This window comes from Grampus griseus (assembly GCF_964374135.1).
Source record: "Grampus griseus genome assembly, chromosome: 13".
NCBI lineage: Eukaryota > Metazoa > Chordata > Mammalia > Artiodactyla > Delphinidae > Grampus > Grampus griseus.
In genome coordinates, this window is record NC_139007.1 from 37,393,928 (window position 1) to 37,415,107 (window position 21,180).

Here is a 21,180-nt window from a genome sequence, read left to right on the forward strand (position 1 = left end):
CAGCTACTGTAACAGATCATCAAAGTCCCATTATGTGAAAATGCCCATTGTAATAAGCTAGGGCTACTTTCATTTTGAACTCTTCAATTTATTTTTCTAATTAATTCAGTAAAAGTCTTTAGGTGATACAACATGTAATATTACTACTATTTTCTCCTTCCTGGACTCAGTTTTATAATGCTGATGTTGAACATAATAGAGCAAGCAACTATAGGTAATTGTAGAAATTATTGTTGGGAATTTGCATATGAAATACACACCTTTTACTGCTTCTAGTTGGCATTGTTAACTCAGTTATAAATAGTACAGCTGACATACTGCAAACAGAAAGTGCTTTTTGATGGGCAAAAATGGAAGATTGCTACGGAGGAGGAAGTGTTAGCACACAATGTTTAAGTTGGAAAGCTTTCATTAGCACTAGTCAAGGGGGAAAGTGATTAATTTACTAATCATGGCCTTCCTTAAGAATCCAATCATATAGAAAGACTTACGGTAAAGCTTTCTAAAAACAGATATTTATGCTACTATTTAGGTAAACAAGTAATACATCCAGTCTATAAACATATTTGAAGAGTGTTGATGGGCACTTTTAAGAAAATGAAGCAGTTCCCTTCGGATTAATCTCTTGCTGTGTATATGTGGTGAGGCAAAGGAAATAATAGGACTGAGATATAACATTGGAGAGTGCAGTTTATATTTATACCACTCTTGAAGATAAAGCTTACACTGGGGTCATTTTGCTGAAATCATCTACTAGAATTTGAAAATTTAAAAACTATTTGAAAAACTTTAACCATTGAGAAAGAACAAAAATACGCCATTCATTGTGACTGTATGACCATAAAAATTATAATTCATAGGGCAGTATTTTTGCGGTGTTTTATACTGCTTGAGGGCAAAAATTCAATCACTGTTACTATGCAGGCTGTTTCAGTCATTACGAGGCATAGGTACAGACTAGTGATGACTTTTGTAAATGATAAAACATTTGCAGAAATTGTTATATTTTTATGGGCTGTAATACTTCAGTTTTCAAAAGTTTGGGGTCATTTTAGTTTTTTTTTGTTATGGGTATAAAGCAACTATGACACAGAATTTTAATGCTGAACTACTCATCCAGATGACAGGAGAGGTGAGGGGGCTAGGGACAAAATTTTCTTCCTACGCATTTGTTTTTAGGCATTTATATTTGCCTGAGTGCTTTGGTACCATGGTGACAGCTTAGCAACAGCTAGATGAAAATTAAGGTAATCTGCCATGCCAGCCTCTGATCATAAAAAGTTGGTAGGTAGGACACTGGGAAGAAAAATACAGATGTTTAGACGTTTAATGGTTTAATCAAAAAGAGACTTGTTCTATTACCTGCCCTTGTCCGTCTCTTCACCTTCTCTCTCTATCTCTTTATAAAGAGATGAGGATCTAAAAAAAAAAAAAAAAAAACAAAACCAAGAAACAACCCAAACAAACCCCCGTATTTAAATTGATGAGATAAAACAAAAATTAAACCTTTTTAAATAGGAAATAAAACAACACACTTTATTCTTTCTTAAATAGGATCTAATGATCACAACATGTGCATGGGAAGTGTTTTTTGTTTTTTTGCTTTTTGTTTCTGGCTGCGCTGCGTGGCACCCGGGATGTTAGTTCCCAGACCAGGGATCAAACCCATGCCCCCTGTAGTGGAAGTGCGGAGTCCTAAGCACTGGACTGCCAGGGAAGTCCCTGGAAAGTGTTTTGCAAAGACATTTCCAAAGGGTTTTTTCATACTAACGGACACTTGATTTCTGCTGATGGCTATTAAAGGGACAAAGTTACGTACCTTTGGACCAGCAGACTTGGATGACATGATGGATACTGTCATTTTTAAACACAACATATGATGTCTTTCATTATCTTTATTATAATTTATATGTAAAACAGAGAAAGTAAAATAATCTGAAAGGAAGAACATAACCTTTGGAAAGCTAAGAGGAAATAAAATCACCTTGATTTTCAGGGTTATTAATTTTATTTCAAATACCCTGGTAATGGTCAAATACAGGTTAAATCAAATAGTCCTTAGCTAGTTGAACAGACATGGCAAATGGACTTCAACTTGCCTGCTGGCTCTGACACAATAATAGTGGCCCTGGAGAGCTGTGTTGAGGAGGATTCTGAGGTTCTGTAGGAAAAGGGCTGTGAATGATGAGTGAATGCCTGTCACAGCTGAGAGGGAGACTAGAGGGTAAAAGACTTGTTAAGTGCAATGTGGGGGGTGGAAGGGAAGCAGGGTTAGCCCAAAGCACCCAAATACAGACTGTAAATTTAAGTCTTACATTTTATAATATAATGAATGCAAATCTTACATTTAATTCCATAATATATATATATCTGGTATGCTATACAAGTTTAAAGGCTCATTTGTAGTTAAATTACCTAACGTTAACTTTGTGGGAAAAAAATATGTTCTTAGACAATGTGCATGTTCATTCTGTGGCTTCCACAGTACCTGGCAGGCTTCTGAGTATTCCTGGGAGTCTCTGTACCCCATTTAGTGACACCCACACCTGGAAGATTGATAGAAATAAAACAGTTTAAATTTGTGCATGATAATGTAAGACTCAGAGAAGTAAATTAACCTGCTTGTCAATAGCAGAGCTGGGATTTGAAGACTCTAAAGCCTAATTTCTTGTTTGTTTGGTTTTTTTTGGCTGCACCATGCAGCATGTAGGATCTTAGTTCCCGGACCAGGGATTGAACCCGTGTCCCCTGCAATGGAAGCTTGGAGTCTTAATCCCTGGACCACCATGGAAGTTCCTATAGCCCAATTTCTTAACAAAGAGTCTGTCTATATTATTCCAAAGACAAGTACCAGGATTCCCTGGGATTCAGGGTTTGGTATTAAATTACTGATTTGAAAAAGAACTTTTGGGGCTACAGAAGACCATACGGTAACTAGTAAGTTGGCAATTACAGTACTGCTGTTAAAGAAAAGCATGGTTTCCATTTGGGGTTATGGAAAAGTTATAGAAATAGTGGTGATGGCTGCACAACAGAGTAAATATAATTAATGTCACTAAATTGTACACTTAAAATTACTAAAATAGCACATAGTATGCTATACATATATATATATATATTACCACAATAAAAAAAAAGAAAATCGTGATTCATGGATTAGAAGATTAATATCGTTAAAATGGCAATTATCCAAAATTAGATCAATAGATTCAATGCAGTCCCTATCAAAATCCCAGCAGACTCTTTTGTAGAAATTTACAAGCTGATCCTAAAATTTTTATAGAAATGCAAAGGACCCAGAGTGGCCAAAACAATTCTGTAAAAGAAGAACTACAAGTGTAAATGGGGAAATCTGAATAAGATTGATGGACTGTATCAACGTCAACATTCTGGTTGTGATCTTGTCCTATAGTTTTACAAGATGATACCATTGGGGAAAATTGTAAAGGGTACCTAGAATCTCTCTGTATTATTTCTTACAACTACTTGTGAATCTATAATTACCTCAAAATTAAAAGTTTAATAAAAAAATAAGCTGGAGGACTTCTACTTCCCAATTATAAAATTTAATATAAAACTGTAGTAATCGGGCTTCCCTGGTGGCGCAGTGGTTAAGAATCCACCTGCCAACGCAGGGGACATGGGTTCGAGCCCTGGTCCAGGAAGATCCCACATGCCGCAGGGCAACTAAGCCTGTGTGCCACAGCTACTGAGCCTGCGCTCTAGAGCCCGCGAGCCACAACTACTGAAGCCCGCGCACCTGGAGCCCGTGCTCCGTAAAAAGAGAAGCCATCGCAATGAGAAGCCCATGCACCGCAACGAAGAGTAGCCCCTGCTCGCCGCAACTAGAAAAAGCCTGCGCACAGCAACGAAGACCCAACGCAGCCAATAAATAAACAAACAAGTAAATGAAAATAAAGCTATAGTAATCAAGGAAGTGTGGTTCTGGCATAAGGACAGACATAGAAATCAATGGAACAGAATTGACAGAAACAGACTCTTGTATTTAGGGTCGACTGATTTTCTACAAAGTTGCTAAGGCAACTCAAAGGAGGAAAGAATAGTCTTTTCAACAAATGGTTCTAGAACAGCTGGATATCCACATACAAAAAAAAATTAATTTAGTCCAGTGGTTTTCAATGGGGGAGATTTTGGCTTCCCAAAGGCAGGGAACTTTTGGCAATGTCTAGAGACAATTCTGGTTGTCGCAGCTGGGGTTGGCGTGCTACTGGCATTTAATGGGTATACACCAGAGATGCTGCTGAACATCCAGCAATGCACAGGGCAACCCCACAACAAAGAATGACCCAGCCCAATATGTCAATAGTGCTGAGGATGAGATACCCGATTTAAACCTTGACCTCACACTTTATACAAAAGTTAACTAAAAATGGATCATAGACTTAAATGTAAGAGCTAAAACTATACAACTTTGAGAAAAGAACATTGGAGAAAATCTTTGTGACTTTGGGTTAGGCAAAGATTACTTAGATATGACACTGAAAGCATGATCTATAGAAGAAGAAATTGATAAATTGGACTTCATCAAAATTAAAGACTTCTGCTCTTCAAAAGGAACCATTATGAAAATGAATTTAAGCTATAGATTGGGAGCAAATATTTGCACACCATATATCAGATAAAGGACTATATTCAGAATATATAAAGAATGCTTATATCTCAATAAGACAAACAACCCAATTAAGAAACAGGCAAAAGATCTGAACAGACATTTCACCAAAGAAGATATATAAATGACTAACATGCTCATGAGGCGATGCTTAACATCATCAGTCATTAGGAAAATGCAAATACAAATCACAATGAGATACAGTCTCATTCCTACTAGAATAGCTATAATAAAAAATGGAATACCGGGGACTTCCCTGGTGGTCCAGTGGTAAAGAATCCGCCTTGCAATGCATGGGATGCACAGGTCTGATCCCTGGTCAGGGAACTAAGATCCCACATGCCGCGGGGCCACTAAGCCCGCGTGCCACAACTACTGAGCCCACACACCGCAAGGAAAGATCTTGTGTGCCACAACTAAGACCCGACACAACCAAAAAAAATAGCAATAATAAAAGAAAAATAAATATTTTTTTTTAAAAGGGAATACCAAGAGTTAGCAAGGATGTGAAAAATTTGGAACCCACATGCGTTGGAAAGGTAAAATGATACAGTCACTTTGGAAAACGGTCTGGCAATTTCTAACAGGTTAAACATAAATTTATTATAAATTTTACTCCTGAGGATCTACTCAGGAGAAATGAAAACTTATGTCCACATAACGACTTGTACATGAGTATTCACAACAGCATTATTAATAATAGGTCAACAGTAGAAACAACCCAAATGCCAATCAACTGGTAAAGGGATAAATGAATATAATATATCTGTTCGATGGAATATTATTTAGCAATATAAAGGAATGAAATAATGATTAATTCCATAACATACATAAACCTCAAAAACATTATGCTAAGTGACAGAAACCAGATGCAAAAGACTAAGTACTGTAAAACTCCATTTATATAAAATGTCCAGAGAAGGCAAATCTATAGCAACAGAGAGTAGATTAGTGGCTGCCTAGGATTGAGGGTGGGAGCAGGTGTTGACTGCAAATGTGCACAAGGGATCTTTAAAACTGAATTGTAGTGATGCTTGCACAACTTTGTAAATTTATTAAAAAAGCATTGAATTGTACACTTAAACTAGATGAATTTTATGATATGTAAGCTATACTTCAATAAAGCTGCTTTTGAAAATGCAACTAAAGCAATTCTAAATCTTCAAAAAAAGAAGAATAAAAGGAAAGAAAAGTACAGAACTGCATAAACAGGCAGCAATTAGGAAGCTCACAATTAATTGATCGTATTCCACATACACAAGTAAGTTTAAGTAACTGTGCAACTCATGATATAAGGGAGGAGGACAGGCAGGGAGACTTCATTGAAATGTGACAAGTGAGAAGTAATGCGAATAGTAAAGTTATGATGATTAATTTAAGGAAGGAAAGGTTGCAAGTGTAGCTTAATTCTTTGAGGATGATGCTGTTTTCTCCTTCATTTGAAGGCTTACAAAAAAAGAAAGATCCAAACAAAAGAAGACAATAACAAAACACAATAAACTCATACTGTTATAGCACGAAAGATTTGAGTCAGATAAAGGTTATTTTGTTTCCCTTCAAACAAACCCTAGGAGTTTCTAGAGTCCTCTTCTCCCAAGCCCTTGAAGAAGGAAAGACGGCTCCTCAACTCTTAGAACATGGTTTCTCCTTGGTTTTGGCCAAGAGCAGAACCTAACACAACTGCCTGCGGGCCTTTCCCGTCCTAGGAGATTTTGAACCTCAGTGGGAAGAAAGAAGTCATCCTACTGAAGTGTGGCTGGCTGAGAACTTGCAGTGAAGCAAGAGGAAAATACATAGAGATGTGAATCCATTTTGAGCATCATCTCGAAGGAATAGGAACCACCAACTGAAAAGATTAATCATTCAGGCTAAAGAATTTTAAGGGAATTTATTTCACAGTTTTAACTTGCTGCTGTGGAGAACCTGCAGGGGCACTATTTTTCCAAGACAAAGACTTTCTTAGTAGCAGGTTGGGATGTTGACTTATGAGTATTTACCGTATACCCATTTATCCCAGAGAAACCAATCAGGAATAAAAATTCAATATACCTTGTTTGGAGTTTAAGCTACTTATCAATAGTGGTGATGAAGACTGCAGCACCATGAAAAAATGCTTATGATGTATTATGTAAAAACAGCAGGACCCAAAGTTGAATTTATACTAGAATTACAACCATGCAAAAAAGATAGGCATAGCAGAAAAGGCTGGATTAAATACAAATGAAATGGTGATACTGATTATGTGAGCATGGTGAGACTAATTTTTTTCTACTTTCCAAAATTTCTTTAGAAGTGTTTATTTACTTAAACACATCAAAAAGTGAAATCTTCCCAACAACAGTCAAGGCAGTGGGGAGCCTACTCATCTGCTCAGGATGCACAGTGACCGGTATATTATCAGTCTTAGAAGTGAGCAGATCACATTGAAAGAAAGCTGATAGAGCTTCTCCATGAAGATGGAATCAGCATCTATAAAAAGAAAGAAAAGGAATGAAAGCCTGAGAAACTTTCTCTTTCTACGGAAGAGTAAGAAATACATATCTAGGAAGAATATTCCTCCACCGGTAGAGGCCTAAAACCTAGCACTTCAGCGCCCCAAGGGCAGGTGGGGAAGCTAAAGGGAGGGGTGGACATCACTGTCAGTTCTGGCCACACTGGGTTCTCCCCAGGTGACCTTCTTTTTCAAAAGTATGTTATCTCCTTAATGTAAAGGCAGGATCCCTTCTGAAAAAATAAAACAGTTAATTTGAGAAGGGATTAGGAGTGATGGTAGGAAATGGAGAAAGAGGTAAATGACAGTCTTGTTAGATTGCTTTGTGTTTTAAAAAGAAAGAAAGTGCAAATAGCTTTATTATTACTAAAAGGTGATTAACAATAATGGAAACTATTAATAACAACGGAGTGACAATTGTGTCCTCACAAATAGATTAAAAAGTCAACCCAATCCATCTCTGCCCTTTTGAGTCTTAGCGAAGGTGTGGCATGCCTTCTCCAGATTGAGAGGCAGTCATTAGATTCTAAAGATAAATCCTGGAATTCTATTCGTCAGAAAGGTGAGATCTTAACAACAGGATTTCACAGTGGGAAGACAAATGAAGGGGCAGGAAAGAATCTTCCTGAATCTAAGAGCTCTAGGAAGGAACGTGAAAAGAGTTTTCTGAAAGCAACGTCCTCCTTGTCTGTGATGGACCTGCTGTTTAGTTAGTCTTTTATTTTTTTTTTGGGCTGCGCCATGTGGCTTACAGGATCCTAGTTCCCTGACCAGGGATTGAACCCAGGCCATGGCAGTGAAAGCACCGAGTCCTAACCACTGGACCGCCAGGGAATTCTTAGTTAAGTCTTAAAAAAGAGAGAAAGAAAAAGAAGTAGCCTTTAGCTGCAATTTTGTTGATTAAACACAATTCCCCCAAAGCCACTTGCCCAAAGAGATCTATGTTACAGCAACTTGTCAGGTTTTGAAAGATAATCACGGATTATTCAGATTACTTTCTGGTCACCTGAGTGACCAGAATGTTGTAGGTACTGGGCCTTAAAAAACGTGTACATCTTTTTGGAGCATTTTGCACTAATGTATATGTCTTTTACCCCAAGTCTGTAGGTTTCACCTGCATGCTGGGCCATAGCAATAACATTGGCATAGGTAAGAGAAAGTCTCAAACATTAGAGAACGAGACCTGGACCAGGCACACAATGTCACTGATCACTTATTTTTAGGTGTGACTGGGTTACCACATTATATAAGAAAACATGAAGAGGATTTAGTGTTGTCATCAAGTAAAACTCACAACAAAGTTTAATGATAGTCATAATCCTTATCTTCTTTCAAAGTAACTAACAGTGAATGGCAAATAACTCACTATCTAATCAATATCTGATTGACACTGTTTTTTAGAAACAGTTTTTCTAAGTTGGGGAATTCAAAAGAAGATGACTTAGTGGCACCGGAAACGGCTTTATAGTTCCTCGGGAAATATAATTTAAAAATTTAGAAAAGAATGTCTCTAGAGGTGGGACTAAGAGAGAGATGTATGAGACACAAAAGGAAGGGTAGTCAGAGAAGAGGGGAAGTGGGTCACAGGTGCTGTGGGGGTGAGGGCGGAAGCTGCATTAGCAAGGTGAAATGCTGTGGGGAAGTCTGCATGCAGGGGGACGTCTGGTAAACTTCACAGTGAGGTCACCATCTGTGAACGAGAAGAAGGCATCTCAGTGGAGTAGTGCCGTGAGACCCGATAGATTTGTTGAACAAGTAGTCTTTGAGTGTCTACAGTGCTGGCGCTGGTCTAGATGGTGGGGACCCGGCAGTGAATGACCAATTGCCAGGGTTAAGGAGTTAGTAGCCTGTAAGAAGGTGTGCTGCTAATGCTAGGAAGAAAAAAGTAGAGGTGGAAGGATAAATAGGGGAAGTGAGGGATGTCATTTAGGGGAGAACTGAGCCCATTCATAGCCAGCAGGGGAAACACAAGACTCAAGAATAGGGACATGAGGGAGACAGGAGGCTGAAGGCTCGAGATCTTTGGAAAGGAGTAGAGTCTTATCTGGAAAGAGAAGCAAAGGAAGAGAGAAAGAGGTGCTGTCTGGAATGACTCTAAAGTGGGGAGATGGCGTGTGAAGGCAAGCCAGTCTGTCAGAGGCAGTCCTTTCTGCTGGCTCCTGCATCTATAAATGGGGGATTAAGTCTTACCCCCCAGAGAGTGGTCATGGGATTCGAACAAGACAGTACTGTTAAAGCCCTTAGCAGAGTGCCTGGTATACACGCAGAGCCCTTACTTGAAGAAAAGACTGATAGGGAGGAAGGAGAGTGCAGGTGGGCTCAGGGGCCTGAAGTGAGTGAGGTTTGCAGGTCCAGGTGGGGGGGAAGAGGGACAATGGTTAATGAATGAATTCTTCACTCTAGCAAGAAACTGGGGGTGGAGAGTGATGCAGAGGGGGTAAAGGAGGAGACATTCTAAGGTCACTAACTCTGCCTTGTCAGTACCTTCCCTGGCAGCACTCAGGCAGTAGGCCAAAAGGTGTAATTAAGCACGTCTTGCTGCCCCCAAATTTCTCCCTAGAGATTGTCTGAAATTATAAGGGCTTAAAATGAATTAATAAATAAATATCCCTGAAGAAGGCGTACGGAGAAGACTATCAGTATTTAATACTTTAGACTGACTTAGCCAGCGTATTAGGTTTAACAAAAGCAGAGCTGTCACTCAACAGTGAGGGCAGGGTGTTGCTCCCAGGGAGTCGGACAGACAGCAGGGCACAGGAGAGGGAACAGAGGCCTGGAAGGCAGCTGGGAAGATGAAAGGGAGGTAGGAAATGTTCCAAAGAAAGCAGAAAGGCGAGTGTTGAAACAAAGAGTCCAGGATTATAAGTCATACAAAGGAGAGCTGGGAATTCTTTAGGTCACCTGTTAGGCAGCTTGGCAAGAAGTCTGCCATTAAGTTTTATGCTTTCCTTCATAGCCTCTCTTTGTGTTTCACCTTCCCTGTTCCCTGAATTTCACATAGCATCTTTGTTATCTAGAGAGTCAGAAATGGCAAACTTTTAGAAAATAAAACAAAGCTGGAGAGGACCTCATATATTCTCTTGTTTAACCTTATTTTACAAATGTGGAAACTGAGGCTCAGAGGGAAGTGACTTGTTCAAGGTCACACAGAGAACCAGGTGCTAAACCAGAACTAGAGGAGCCCTAGAATCCTGCCTTGTGTTCCATAGTACCCGACCATCTGCTTAATAAAACCTACAGCTTGCTGAAGTTCCTGCTCATCCAGAGGACACAAAGCATGACTCCTCCTTTGTGGAAGTTAATGATTAAAACCTAGTCTGATCTAAAGCATCTAACCATAGTTACTAATTAAGCCAATTTCTGTGAGAAAAGGCATTTCAAACAGAAGAGTGGAGTGTTCTCTTCAGCTAAATCTATAGGCCTTCAAATTGTAGTAGCATAAACTGTACAATTACAACATTTCAAGTACGCTTAAAAATATTTCAAAATACAATACCTTAACCTCTGTAGCTTACATTTTCTTTTCATTGCATGCCACATGATGGGTCCTGATAAAACGGTTTTGTAACTTTTGAAGAAGGAATTTAACTAAAGTGACTTCACTTAGTGTTTGAGTGAACTAGGTAATAAAATCTGTTTGCTGTGTTCGCTGTCTCCAGATAGGGCTGTAATTACACCACATAAGGAAGAAAGGTAGCTGAGTCTCAATCTAGATCATTTATGTAAACTCAGCCTTCTTGTCAACGGTGTTCTCATATTGCATGCATGCAAACCTCAAAAATCATCTCCTATGAACCACAGAGAGACAGTGTCCAATTGCAGGCCTGTGAGATTGCTTATATTCTTTCTGTAATTGGATGTCTGTGGTTCAAGACCAAAATCTGACACTCTGAGGCTAAAAAAAAAAATCACCAATGAATTCCCCAGTACAACAATTATATATCTGACACTTGTAAAAATTAAAGGTATTCTCTACACCAACGTATTACAAATGAATACATTTACTTGAAAAAAAGAAGCATCCTGTTCAGCTTGAAAAAAAAAGTTTGGTTCTTTGAAATGCGTTTGAAAAAATCTGGTCTTCCAGAAAGAAAAACAGGCAATTCCTACTATAACCAAGTTAACATTTGATAACATTTTAATCTCCTACTTCAAATATTTGGCCTTATTTTTTCAGCAGTTTCCCCCCAAAATCTTACAGAACCCAAGAAGCACAAAGTATATCCATACTGCAGCTATAAAATACAAAGACATAATTGCAAGAAGACAAAGCATGTTTTTTTTTCTTAATCATTAAACTACCCTCCGTTATGAAAAATTGGTCACTGGCTTTTGATTTGACAGTCCTCCCTGGCTGGCATTGATAGTGTTTCTCTTGACACCTGCAGCTTCCAGCTTGCCCTGTCCTCTCTAGAAGGAAAACCACAGGCCACCGCCCTGGCGCCATCCCTGGCTCAGTCCAATCAATAAGGACTTATTTCCTGTCCATTTGCTGAGGTCACAGGAGCGAATCTCATTAATTATTTCTGCTACTGAAGCCTCAAGTGTGCTTGTGGCGTGACAACTGAAAACTGCTTGACCTTTTTTCTTCTAATTTTGTTTGTAGCAGTTCCAAAAAGAAGGCAGTATTCATTTAGCAGTGTGGTAAAAAGAAAAAAAATGTGTATGTTGTTAAAGTCATTAACACATTTAGATCTTTCATCATGAAAGCTCTCCCGATCACCTCATTCCCCAGTTTTTTTCAGCTAACGAACAATAGTCTTTTTAATTTGGTGTCACGAAAATCTGGTCACAGCAAACACAATGTTTTCTAAAGCAGTTCTGGCCTCCGAGGGAGGAAAGCTCTCCAGGGCCTCCAGTGCCTTGTTTCCATGGTAACGACACAGGTCAATAGCTGAAGTCACACCTTTGCCAGCGCTGATTGTTTCTCGCAACTGTTAAGAAACAAATGCACAGGAAAAGTCAGTTTTTAAGGTACCACAATTAAATTGGGGAGGAGAGGTGGAAAACAAAGAAGGAGAGAAACAGTATAGATTCACTGTTTCTGCTTTTGAGGTTAAAGAGGACACTATCCTCCAGTGATTTTGAGGCACTAACATTCCCTAAGGCTGCTAGGTTTGGCCCTCCAGAGCAGAACAATAGGCTCCAATTAGCCTAATTACACCTCTTCCCCAACTCCCGCCCTGTGATATCTTGAAGTGGGCCCTGCTGGAGGGTGGTGGTGATGAGGCAGAGGGCATTTACATCTCTGACCTTTTGAATTCAGCAGCCTGATATTCTTAGGTGAGGAAGGCTTCATTAACATCCTAGTTAATAACTAATATTTTTACACTGTATGTTGGCACAATAGTCCATGTGAAAATTCAAGAAAGACACATAGTATTAGATCTGAGCACTACATTATTAAAACTGTAAGACTTTGGGAGGAATGAATTAAAATACCCTTTGTGAAGAATAAAGTCAACTCTTGCCCACAAATGGAGTTGATTTCCAATCCCTCTCCCTGATGACTGGAAAGGACCAATACAATGGTTACACTTTAGAGCTGAAAAAGACTTATAATGATTTGGCCGGTCCACTTCCCCTTGCCCCGATTCCATCTTCTTCTCAGTGAATACCTCTAATGTCTGCTTTACTCCCTAAATCAGAAACTCGGGAGTTCTCTTCATCCATTCAGGCACCATGGCTCACTCATGACTGAACTTTCTGGCTCCCCACTAGGTTGGTTGGCGCCCAGTGACAAGTTCTAGTCCATGAGACGTGAACGGTGTGTGTCACTTCTGGGCTGTAGCATTTAACGGTCCATATGAGTCCCGCCAGAGGTTTCCCTCTGGTACATCAACCAGTCACATTGAAGAAGCCCCTCAGGTCGGATCCCCGAGTGGCCACGGTGAGCAACCACGGTGCCTCTCCAACCTGCACAGGACATGTAGTATGGGCAAGAAACACGTCTGTTGTCTGAAGAGACTGTCAGGTTGCCTGTGGCCATCTTGACTGATACACTCACTAAGTGTCAGCCATTCTATCTCATACAAAGCCCTCAAATTATCATCTGCTCTTCACTATCATCTGCTCTTCATTGCCACATCAGTTCAGGCTATCATCATCGCTTGCCTGGGTTATTTTTGCAATCACCTCCTAAAGCGTCTTCCCACCACCAGTTCTTTGCCTCTGGACTCCATCCTTCACGCTGCCAAGAAGATCTTTATAAAAAGCAAATGTGATCTTGCTTAAAACCCTCCACTGCCTTCCAATAGCTTTAAGGAAAAAAAAGTCCAAGCTCTTTCATGAGGCATGGAAGTCCTTTCCCTTTCCGCCGTTTCATCATTACTTAGGGAAACTACTTGCAGCTGATGGCTTGAGACAGTCTCCACACACCCCCCTCGCCCCATCAAGCTCCCCAAATTCCACTTGGGTGGAATGTACACAGCTAGGATGACAGGCCTAAGGGGCTAGGTGCCTTTCTTCCTTGGGGCTCCTGGAGTGCCCTGTGCATATGTGGAGTACAGCATTATTATATAGTGTTGTATTTTAATTCTCCATTCACTTATCTATCTCTTCATTAGACTTGGAGCTATCGTATAATGCATGAAACATAAAGGAATAAAAGAAATAACCTGCTTTACTCCCCTAATTATATAGATGAGAGGAAGGGCCAGAGAAGCTCAGCGGCTCACACAAGATCACAGATGGATAGTGACAAAGCTGCGATCAGAAGCCAGTTTTCCTAACACCCAGTCCAGTGGCACTTAATATTATACTCCGCCAGACTCTCAGCATTCTACAGGTATTTCCACACTGCATATGAACTTTGGTATTGTTTCAGCCTAGGGTTCCCTGGTTTCCTGCCATCACTGAATGCATGAAGGCACTAAAATGGTCCTGGGTATCAGAGGTAGCCAGATTCAAGCTCCTCTTCTAGCTCCCATCTTAGAGAGGCCAGTTAACTGCTCTGAGTTTAAATGGGGATAATATCAGTCCCTTGTAGGACTGCTGGGGGGCGGGGATACCGCATGAGACAGTATAGAGTGCTTGACAGTGTCTAAAACACTACAGATATTCAGAACTACTTAATTCTTCTTCCTCCTCAAGCCCTTAGCCATTGCCAAGAAAGCTACCCCACCCAAAATAGATCAAGTCTATTTTAGCTTGACACACAGCAACCTCAAAGGTAGCTGAACTTGGATCAGACCAGCCTTAAAGATTAAAAAAAAAAGAAAAAGAAAGAACATGCTTCTTATTTTCATTATCTTTAATTCCCTCAAGTCTAAATTAGACTGGCCAACATTCTCTATTCTGGACTTCTAGGTTGGTAACTGCAGGCAAGTGGATATCTGCATGACTGGATTTCAATTTGTAAATATTAATTGAGCACCTATTATGTGTAAAGGGTACAATGATCCTTTTTTGCTTTATGGGTCAGGAACTAATGAAGGGTATACTGTGAAAAGCAGCAAGTGAAGGACTACAGATGACCAGAGAAATGAGAGCAACTTTGATTAGAAGAGATTTAAGAGGGCCTTACAGAAAAGGGATTTAAGGCATGTCCTGAGAATGCTGATAAGTAGTTATGGCGTCGGGGTAGCAAGAAAATTATAGGGAAAGAGAATAGCTTGAACAAAGGCACAGAGGAGACCAGAGTGAATGAAAACAGATTGGTGTGATACTTTACAGGAGTAGGTGAGAGGGGACCCAGGTGGGTTCTGAAAACCAACCTAAGAACTTATTTATTTATTTTATTTATTATTATTATTATTCTTTGCGGTACGCAGGCTTCTCACTGTTGTGGCCTCTCCCGTTGCGGAGCACAGGCTCCGGACGCGCAGGCTCAGCGGCCATGGCTCACGGGCCCAGCCGCTCCGCGGCATGTGGGATCTTCCTGGACCGGGGCACGAACCCGTGTCCCCTGCATCGGCAGGCGGACTCTCAACCACTGCGCCACCAGGGAAGCCCAACCTAAGAACTTTATTAAAAATTTTTTTTATTATCAAACATTTAATTTATTTTTTATTTTATTTTTTTATTTTTTGGCTGTGCTGCGTGGCACACAGGATCTTAGTTCCCTGACCAGGGATCGAACGCATGGCCCCTGCAGTGGAAGCGCAGTGTCTTAACCATTGGACCAGCCGGGAAATCCCTCAAATATTTTAAAAGTACGGAAAAGTTGAAAGACTAGCCCAGGAGTTGGCAACCTATGGCCTCAGGCCAAATTTGGCCCCCCTGTTTTTATAAACTAAGTTCTGCTGGAATATAACCATGCCCATTTATTTAAGTATTGTCTATGGTTGTTTCTGTGCTATAACGGCAGACCTACAGACTTGAGTAGCTGCCACAGAGACTGTATGGATTGCAAAGCCTAAAATATTTACACTTTGGCCTTTATAGGAAGTCTGTGACTTCTGGACGTAGCATAATTAATGAACGCGTATCTTCTACCTAGATTCAACAACCATTAATATTTTGCTATTTTTGTTCTATCTACTTGTATGTGTGTGTTTTCTGAATCATTTGAAAGTAAGCTGTTTAAGCTGGTATATTAGCTCTCCAGAGGAGGAAAAAGCCCTATTTGTAGCATTTGCAGATTTTTGTGGTATAAATACTCCCATCATGGCTGATTTCAAGCTACCAAGGGTTGTAGAATCACAAAATTCTTGAATATTTAACAACTGGCTCTCAACTGGTAGGAGGAGGCTTGGACATACCACAGGCTGCAGGATGCTTTACCCTTGTTTTGAGAAGCATCTCCAAAGATAAAAACATTCTCCTACATGGCCAGAATACCATTATCACAGCTCGGAAAGTTAACAGTAATCCTCTCCTATTATCAATATCTAGTCCATCTGCAAGTTTCCCCAATTGGCTCCAAAATGTCTTTTTTAGCCTTTTTTGCCCCCCAAACCACAATGAATCCTGGTTTACACACTGCATTCATGTTATGACACTTTAAACTTCTTCCCACTATGATATTGCCATTTTGAAAGGACCAAGCTATGTTGTACAATGTTCTACATTCTGTGTTTCTCTGATTGCTACGCTTAGTTTGTTAGTCTGTAAACTTTATTCAGTCAGGCTCAACTGAACATTTGATGGTGACTTATATGGTATTTAACCCTACAATGAAGGGTAATTCAGACTAGGGCAAAATAGCACCCAGGAGGACATCACTAAAAGTTACTCAAGTCCTAAAAGAGTTAATTTCTCTTCCCCAATGACTACTGTACTTCCAGTTAATACTCCAATCTGCTCTCCACACGGTTGGCTCCCAGGACTTTGCATACCAAGGACCTGATAGCTTCCGTGTGTAAAATGCCCATTTCAGAACTCATCAGTAATCTAATCCTTCATGGAAGGTATTATTCCTCACAGGCATCTGTATACACTTCCACCAACCAAACATAAACTACTGGCTCAAAGGAAATCCTTTAGATATAATTAATAGCGCATAAACGAGACTTGTTTTTACTATAAATTAGAAAAGGCCATGAGTTTACCCAGAAAAATACAATCTTGTCCTTTGCAAATAAATGCGACAAAAGACACATTAAGCTGGAGTTCCTAAACTTGGCTGATCATAAGATTCATCTGGGGAGCTTTCAAATGCAGATGCATAGGCCTCATTCTTGGAGATGGATTCAGTAAGGCCTAAAAAAAAAATGCTTCTTTTTTTAATGTTTTTTTAAAATGCTAATCACTGGTCATTGCAATGATTAGCCAGATTTGGGAGTACCTCACTCGCTGGGGCATGTATTTTGAGAGACTGTATTTTAAAACTGTCATGTTGGGTTTATATCGTTTTTGGTTTTTTGGTTTTTTTTCCTTTTGCGGTATGTGGGCCTCTCACTGTTGTGGCCTCTCCTGTTGTGGACACAGGCTCCGGACGCGCAGGCTCAGCGGCCATGGCTCACGGGCCCAGCCGCTCCACGGCATGTGGGATCTTCCCAGACCGGGGCATGAACCCATGTTCCCTGCATCGGCAGGCGGACTCTCAACCACTGTGCCACCAGGGAAGCCCTATATCGTTTTAACCACACTTCCAAAGGGTTGTTCTTGTGATGCTCAAATTAAATTTAGCAAGCGTTTATTGGGCACCTATATGGTATAGGTATAGAGTAGGGGCTGTAGGTACAGAGAGAAACACAGTTGCTGCCCCCAGGACCACTGTTAGAGGGCTTGTCATAGGGCTACAGAACCAGAGAGGGTTGAATGGAACACTGAGGGATTGGGCCCATGACCTTGGTTCTAATAACTGCAAGAGAAAAGACCACAATTAAAAAAAAATTATTTCCGCTTTTGCCTTCCCCTACATTTTGACTGGGCAAATTCCCAATTGATGCATAGGTAGAACTTTCCATATTAGGATGTGGCTAGAAATGCTAGTATGCCCACTCTGGCCTTTATGGCCTGAAAAACACTTTAGCTGTAAGATAAATTAAAAAAATACAAAATGGTGAATTATCAGTCTCCATTTTATTTCCCTGATATAGCACTTTAGGGCAATAATGTAATTAAATCTCTAATTAAGTCAACTGAATAACTGTATAAGTGCAGAATCACCCGAAATAAATTAAGTCCAAATCCCCTGCTAGAGGATCCAATTAAAGATATTAACACCAAGAGGATCCACAGTACTTAAAATGCATTATTATTTAACATTTATTAAAAGGTGTTATTAAACACCTTTTCCGTGATAAATGTTGCTTTTATGAGACTCTTTTGAGAAATCATTGTATGCCTCTGAAAACTATTTGGTTTGAAAGTCCTCTTAAAATATTAAAGGCAAGCCCTTGCCACGGGATCTAAGCAGCTTTAGAAGATGTGGAGGCAGCAGTCGCTTCTCTCCAATGAAATTAAAACAAAACCTTAGACCTAGAAGAAACCCCAAGCACCATCTTCGCTTCTCACCTCATTTTGCAGAAGACACTGGATGAGAGAGGCTAAGTGATGTGGACCAGAGTCAAGAGCAAATCTGAGAAATGGCCTAGGTTTCATTTCTGCACATCCAGAGCTCTTCTACTCTATAGCACTGGAAAGATTTGGAGATAGCCCCAAATTTTCTTTCACCCAACCAGATAGAGTGCTTAGAGAGAACAGGGATACTAAAACTCATCTGGAACACGGGGCAGACCTTGTTCTGAAGAAACTGTACAATAGAGAGTAAGGGAGTATGAAACAATATGTTAAAGTTTTGTTTTGTATTTAAATGGTTGAAAACAGCTGGATAAGGGTAAAAGGAAACAAATGGGAGCCATGCTGTTATGGGAAGAGACCACATACCTCTCACCCAAGTGGTAGAAGTGGACCATGCTTCCTTAACAGATTATACAGCTGGCAGAAAGGTATGATGCAGTAATGATACGGGACTTCAACCTTTGAACATCTGCTAAAACTTGCATTCTATAGTTGGCAAATTCCTGGTGTGCCTAACTGATAATCTTATGTATTAGAAGATAGAAGAAGCACTTTTTGCTTAATTATGTCAGCATAATTGGATATAAAGGTGATAGGAATTAACAAAAAATTAATGCCATCTTGGTATTAGAATCAGTCCTTAGAAAGGCCTAGCAGGAATGGGTTTGGACACCCAGACTACATGTTAGGAAAGTGCATTGCAAAAATAAGTTTAGTGAAAAGATTGCCATTAACTATAACTGGAAATAAAGTTCAAGGGTGATGGAAGCCTCTGAAAAACTAAATTCCAACAATGTCATACTTAATTATGAAAGTGATCAAAATAATGGCTACTGAATAAGCTCTCTCAGGGCTCTCATTTGAGAAGGTCTGGGTGTAAAAGGAGGAGCCTACGATTCCCTCCACTGCTGAGCATTTCCTCTGCACAGAGCACCACTGTGGAGACAGGGCACTATCCCTGTTTTGAAGGAGCTGACAAGAGAGATGTACAAAACTGTAAAAATTGTGTGGGACTCCACCCAGAGGCTTGTATTGTCACCAGGACACTTGCCACAAGTGTTTTTAAAGTGCCGTTCCTCACAGAAAATGTTCAGAAACAAACAACCTTGTCAGAATCTGCTAAAAGACTGATGGGCATGCATGAGGGAAGGAGATGATGACAAAAATAAGGGGCTCCCAGATGTAAAGGTTGTATGTTGAGTAAGAACAAGTATGTGCAAATATTTCCAAAAGGTAATATACTATTAACACTCCCTAACACCATACACAAAAATAAACTCAAAATGGATGAAAGACCTAAATCTAAGGGCAGACACTATAACACTCTTAGAGGAAAACATAGGCAGCATACTCTATGACATAAATCACAGCAAGATCCTTTTTGACCCACCTCCTACAGAAAGGGAAATAACACTAAAAATAAACAAATGGGACCTAATGAAACTTAAAAGCTTTTGCACAGCAAAGGAAACCATAAACAAGACGAAAGGACAACCCTCAGAATGGGAGAAAATATTTGCAAATGAAGCAACTGAAAAGGATTAATCTCCAAAATATACAAGCAGCTCATGCAGCTCAATATCAAAGAAACAAACAAAATGGGCAGAAGACCTAAACAGACATTTCTCCAAAGAAGATATACAGATTGCCAACAAACACATGAAAGGATGCTCAACATCACTAATCATTAGAGAAATGCAAATCAAAACCACAATGAGGTATCACCTCACACCGGTCAGAATGGCCATCATCAAAAAAGTATACAAACAATAAATGCTGGAGAGGGTGTGGAGAAAGGGGAATCCTCTTGCACTGTTGGTGGGAATGTAAATTGATACAGCCACTATGGAGAACAGTATGGAGGTTCCTTAAAAAACTAAAAATAGAACTACCATATGACACAGCAATCCCACTCCTGGGCATATACCCTAAGAAAACTATAATTCAAAAAGTACATGCACCTCAATGTTCACTGCAGCACTATATACAATAGCCAGGACATGGAAGCAACCTAAGCGTCCTTCGACAGATGAATGGATTAAGAAGATGTGGCACATATATACAATGGAATATTACTCAGCCATAAAAAGAAATGAAATTGAGTTATTTGTAGTGAGGTGGATGGACCTAGAGTCTGTCATACAGAGTGAAGTAAGTCAGAAAGAGAAAAACAAATACCGTATGCTAACACATATATATGGAATCTAAAAAAAAATGGTTCTAATGAACCTAGGGGCAGGACAGGAATAAAGATGCAGACGTACAGAATGGACTTGAGGACACGGGGAGGGGGAAGGGTAAGCTTGCATGAAGTGAGAGAGTGGCATGGACATATATACACTACCAAATGTAAAACAGAGAGCTAGTGGGAAGCAGCCGCATAGCACAGGGAGATCAGCTCGGTGCTTTGTGACCACCTAGAGGGGTGGGACAGGGAGGGTGGGAGGGAGATGCAAGAGGGAGTGGATATGGGGATATATGTATATGTATAGCTGATTCATTTTGTTATAAAGCAGAAACTAACACACCATTGTAAAGCAATTATACTTCAATAAAGATGTTAAAAAGAAGAAGATAATATACTATTGAAAGAAAAAGGAAATAGAACAACTGAAGAATGAGTTCAAAGTCGTAAAGACTAAAATAAATTCCATGAAGAGGGGCCTTTAAAGATGAAATGTGCATTCACATAGCCCATTACAAGTTGTCAGGGGGGCCTTGGATGCAGCTACCATCCTGGCTTCTGCTGTCCTTTGCTTTCCAAGACCACCCACCCTCCCATTCCAAACATCATATTATCCTCTAGGACAAGTAACTGTGCAGCACCCCACTGAGCCCCTCCCTGCGTCAGCTTTCTCACTCTTTTTTTCTGATGTTCTTGTCCAGCTTTCATCCTCTAACACGTCCCTTCTCTGTCTTCCTCCTCACTCTGGAGACCTAGCTTCTGGTCTAGGGCACCTTCACAGACGCACCCACCCACCTCTGTTCTGCTCTCTCATGCTCAGAACGCACAAAACTGTCCTTCCCGGCTACTGAAAGACTGTGAGAAATGTCACAGATGGGAGAGTCAAATGACTAAAGCCTTCCAACACAAGACAAAAAAGAAAAAGATGAGGACGAATGTGCATTCTGGAACACAGATCTGGGAGCT

At 40.2% G+C, this 21,180-nt stretch overlaps 1 protein-coding gene across 2 annotated transcripts in view; it reads right to left on the minus strand.

Moving 5' to 3' along the window:
* Positions 1-1,990: 1,990 nt before the first annotated feature.
* PDSS2 (decaprenyl diphosphate synthase subunit 2) overlaps positions 1,991-21,180 on the minus strand; it is a 262,661-nt gene continuing 243,471 nt past the window's right edge. The window contains exon 8 of one of the 2 annotated variants that reach the window (XM_082668918.1): positions 1,991-2,546. In XM_082668918.1, the coding sequence (XP_082525044.1) occupies positions 2,466-2,546 (81 nt within the window). In that variant the 3' untranslated portion in view covers positions 1,991-2,465. Of the gene's footprint in view, positions 2,547-10,892; positions 12,056-21,180 lie in introns of those variants that run through there. The other variant, XM_082668917.1, reaches the window with a different exon arrangement.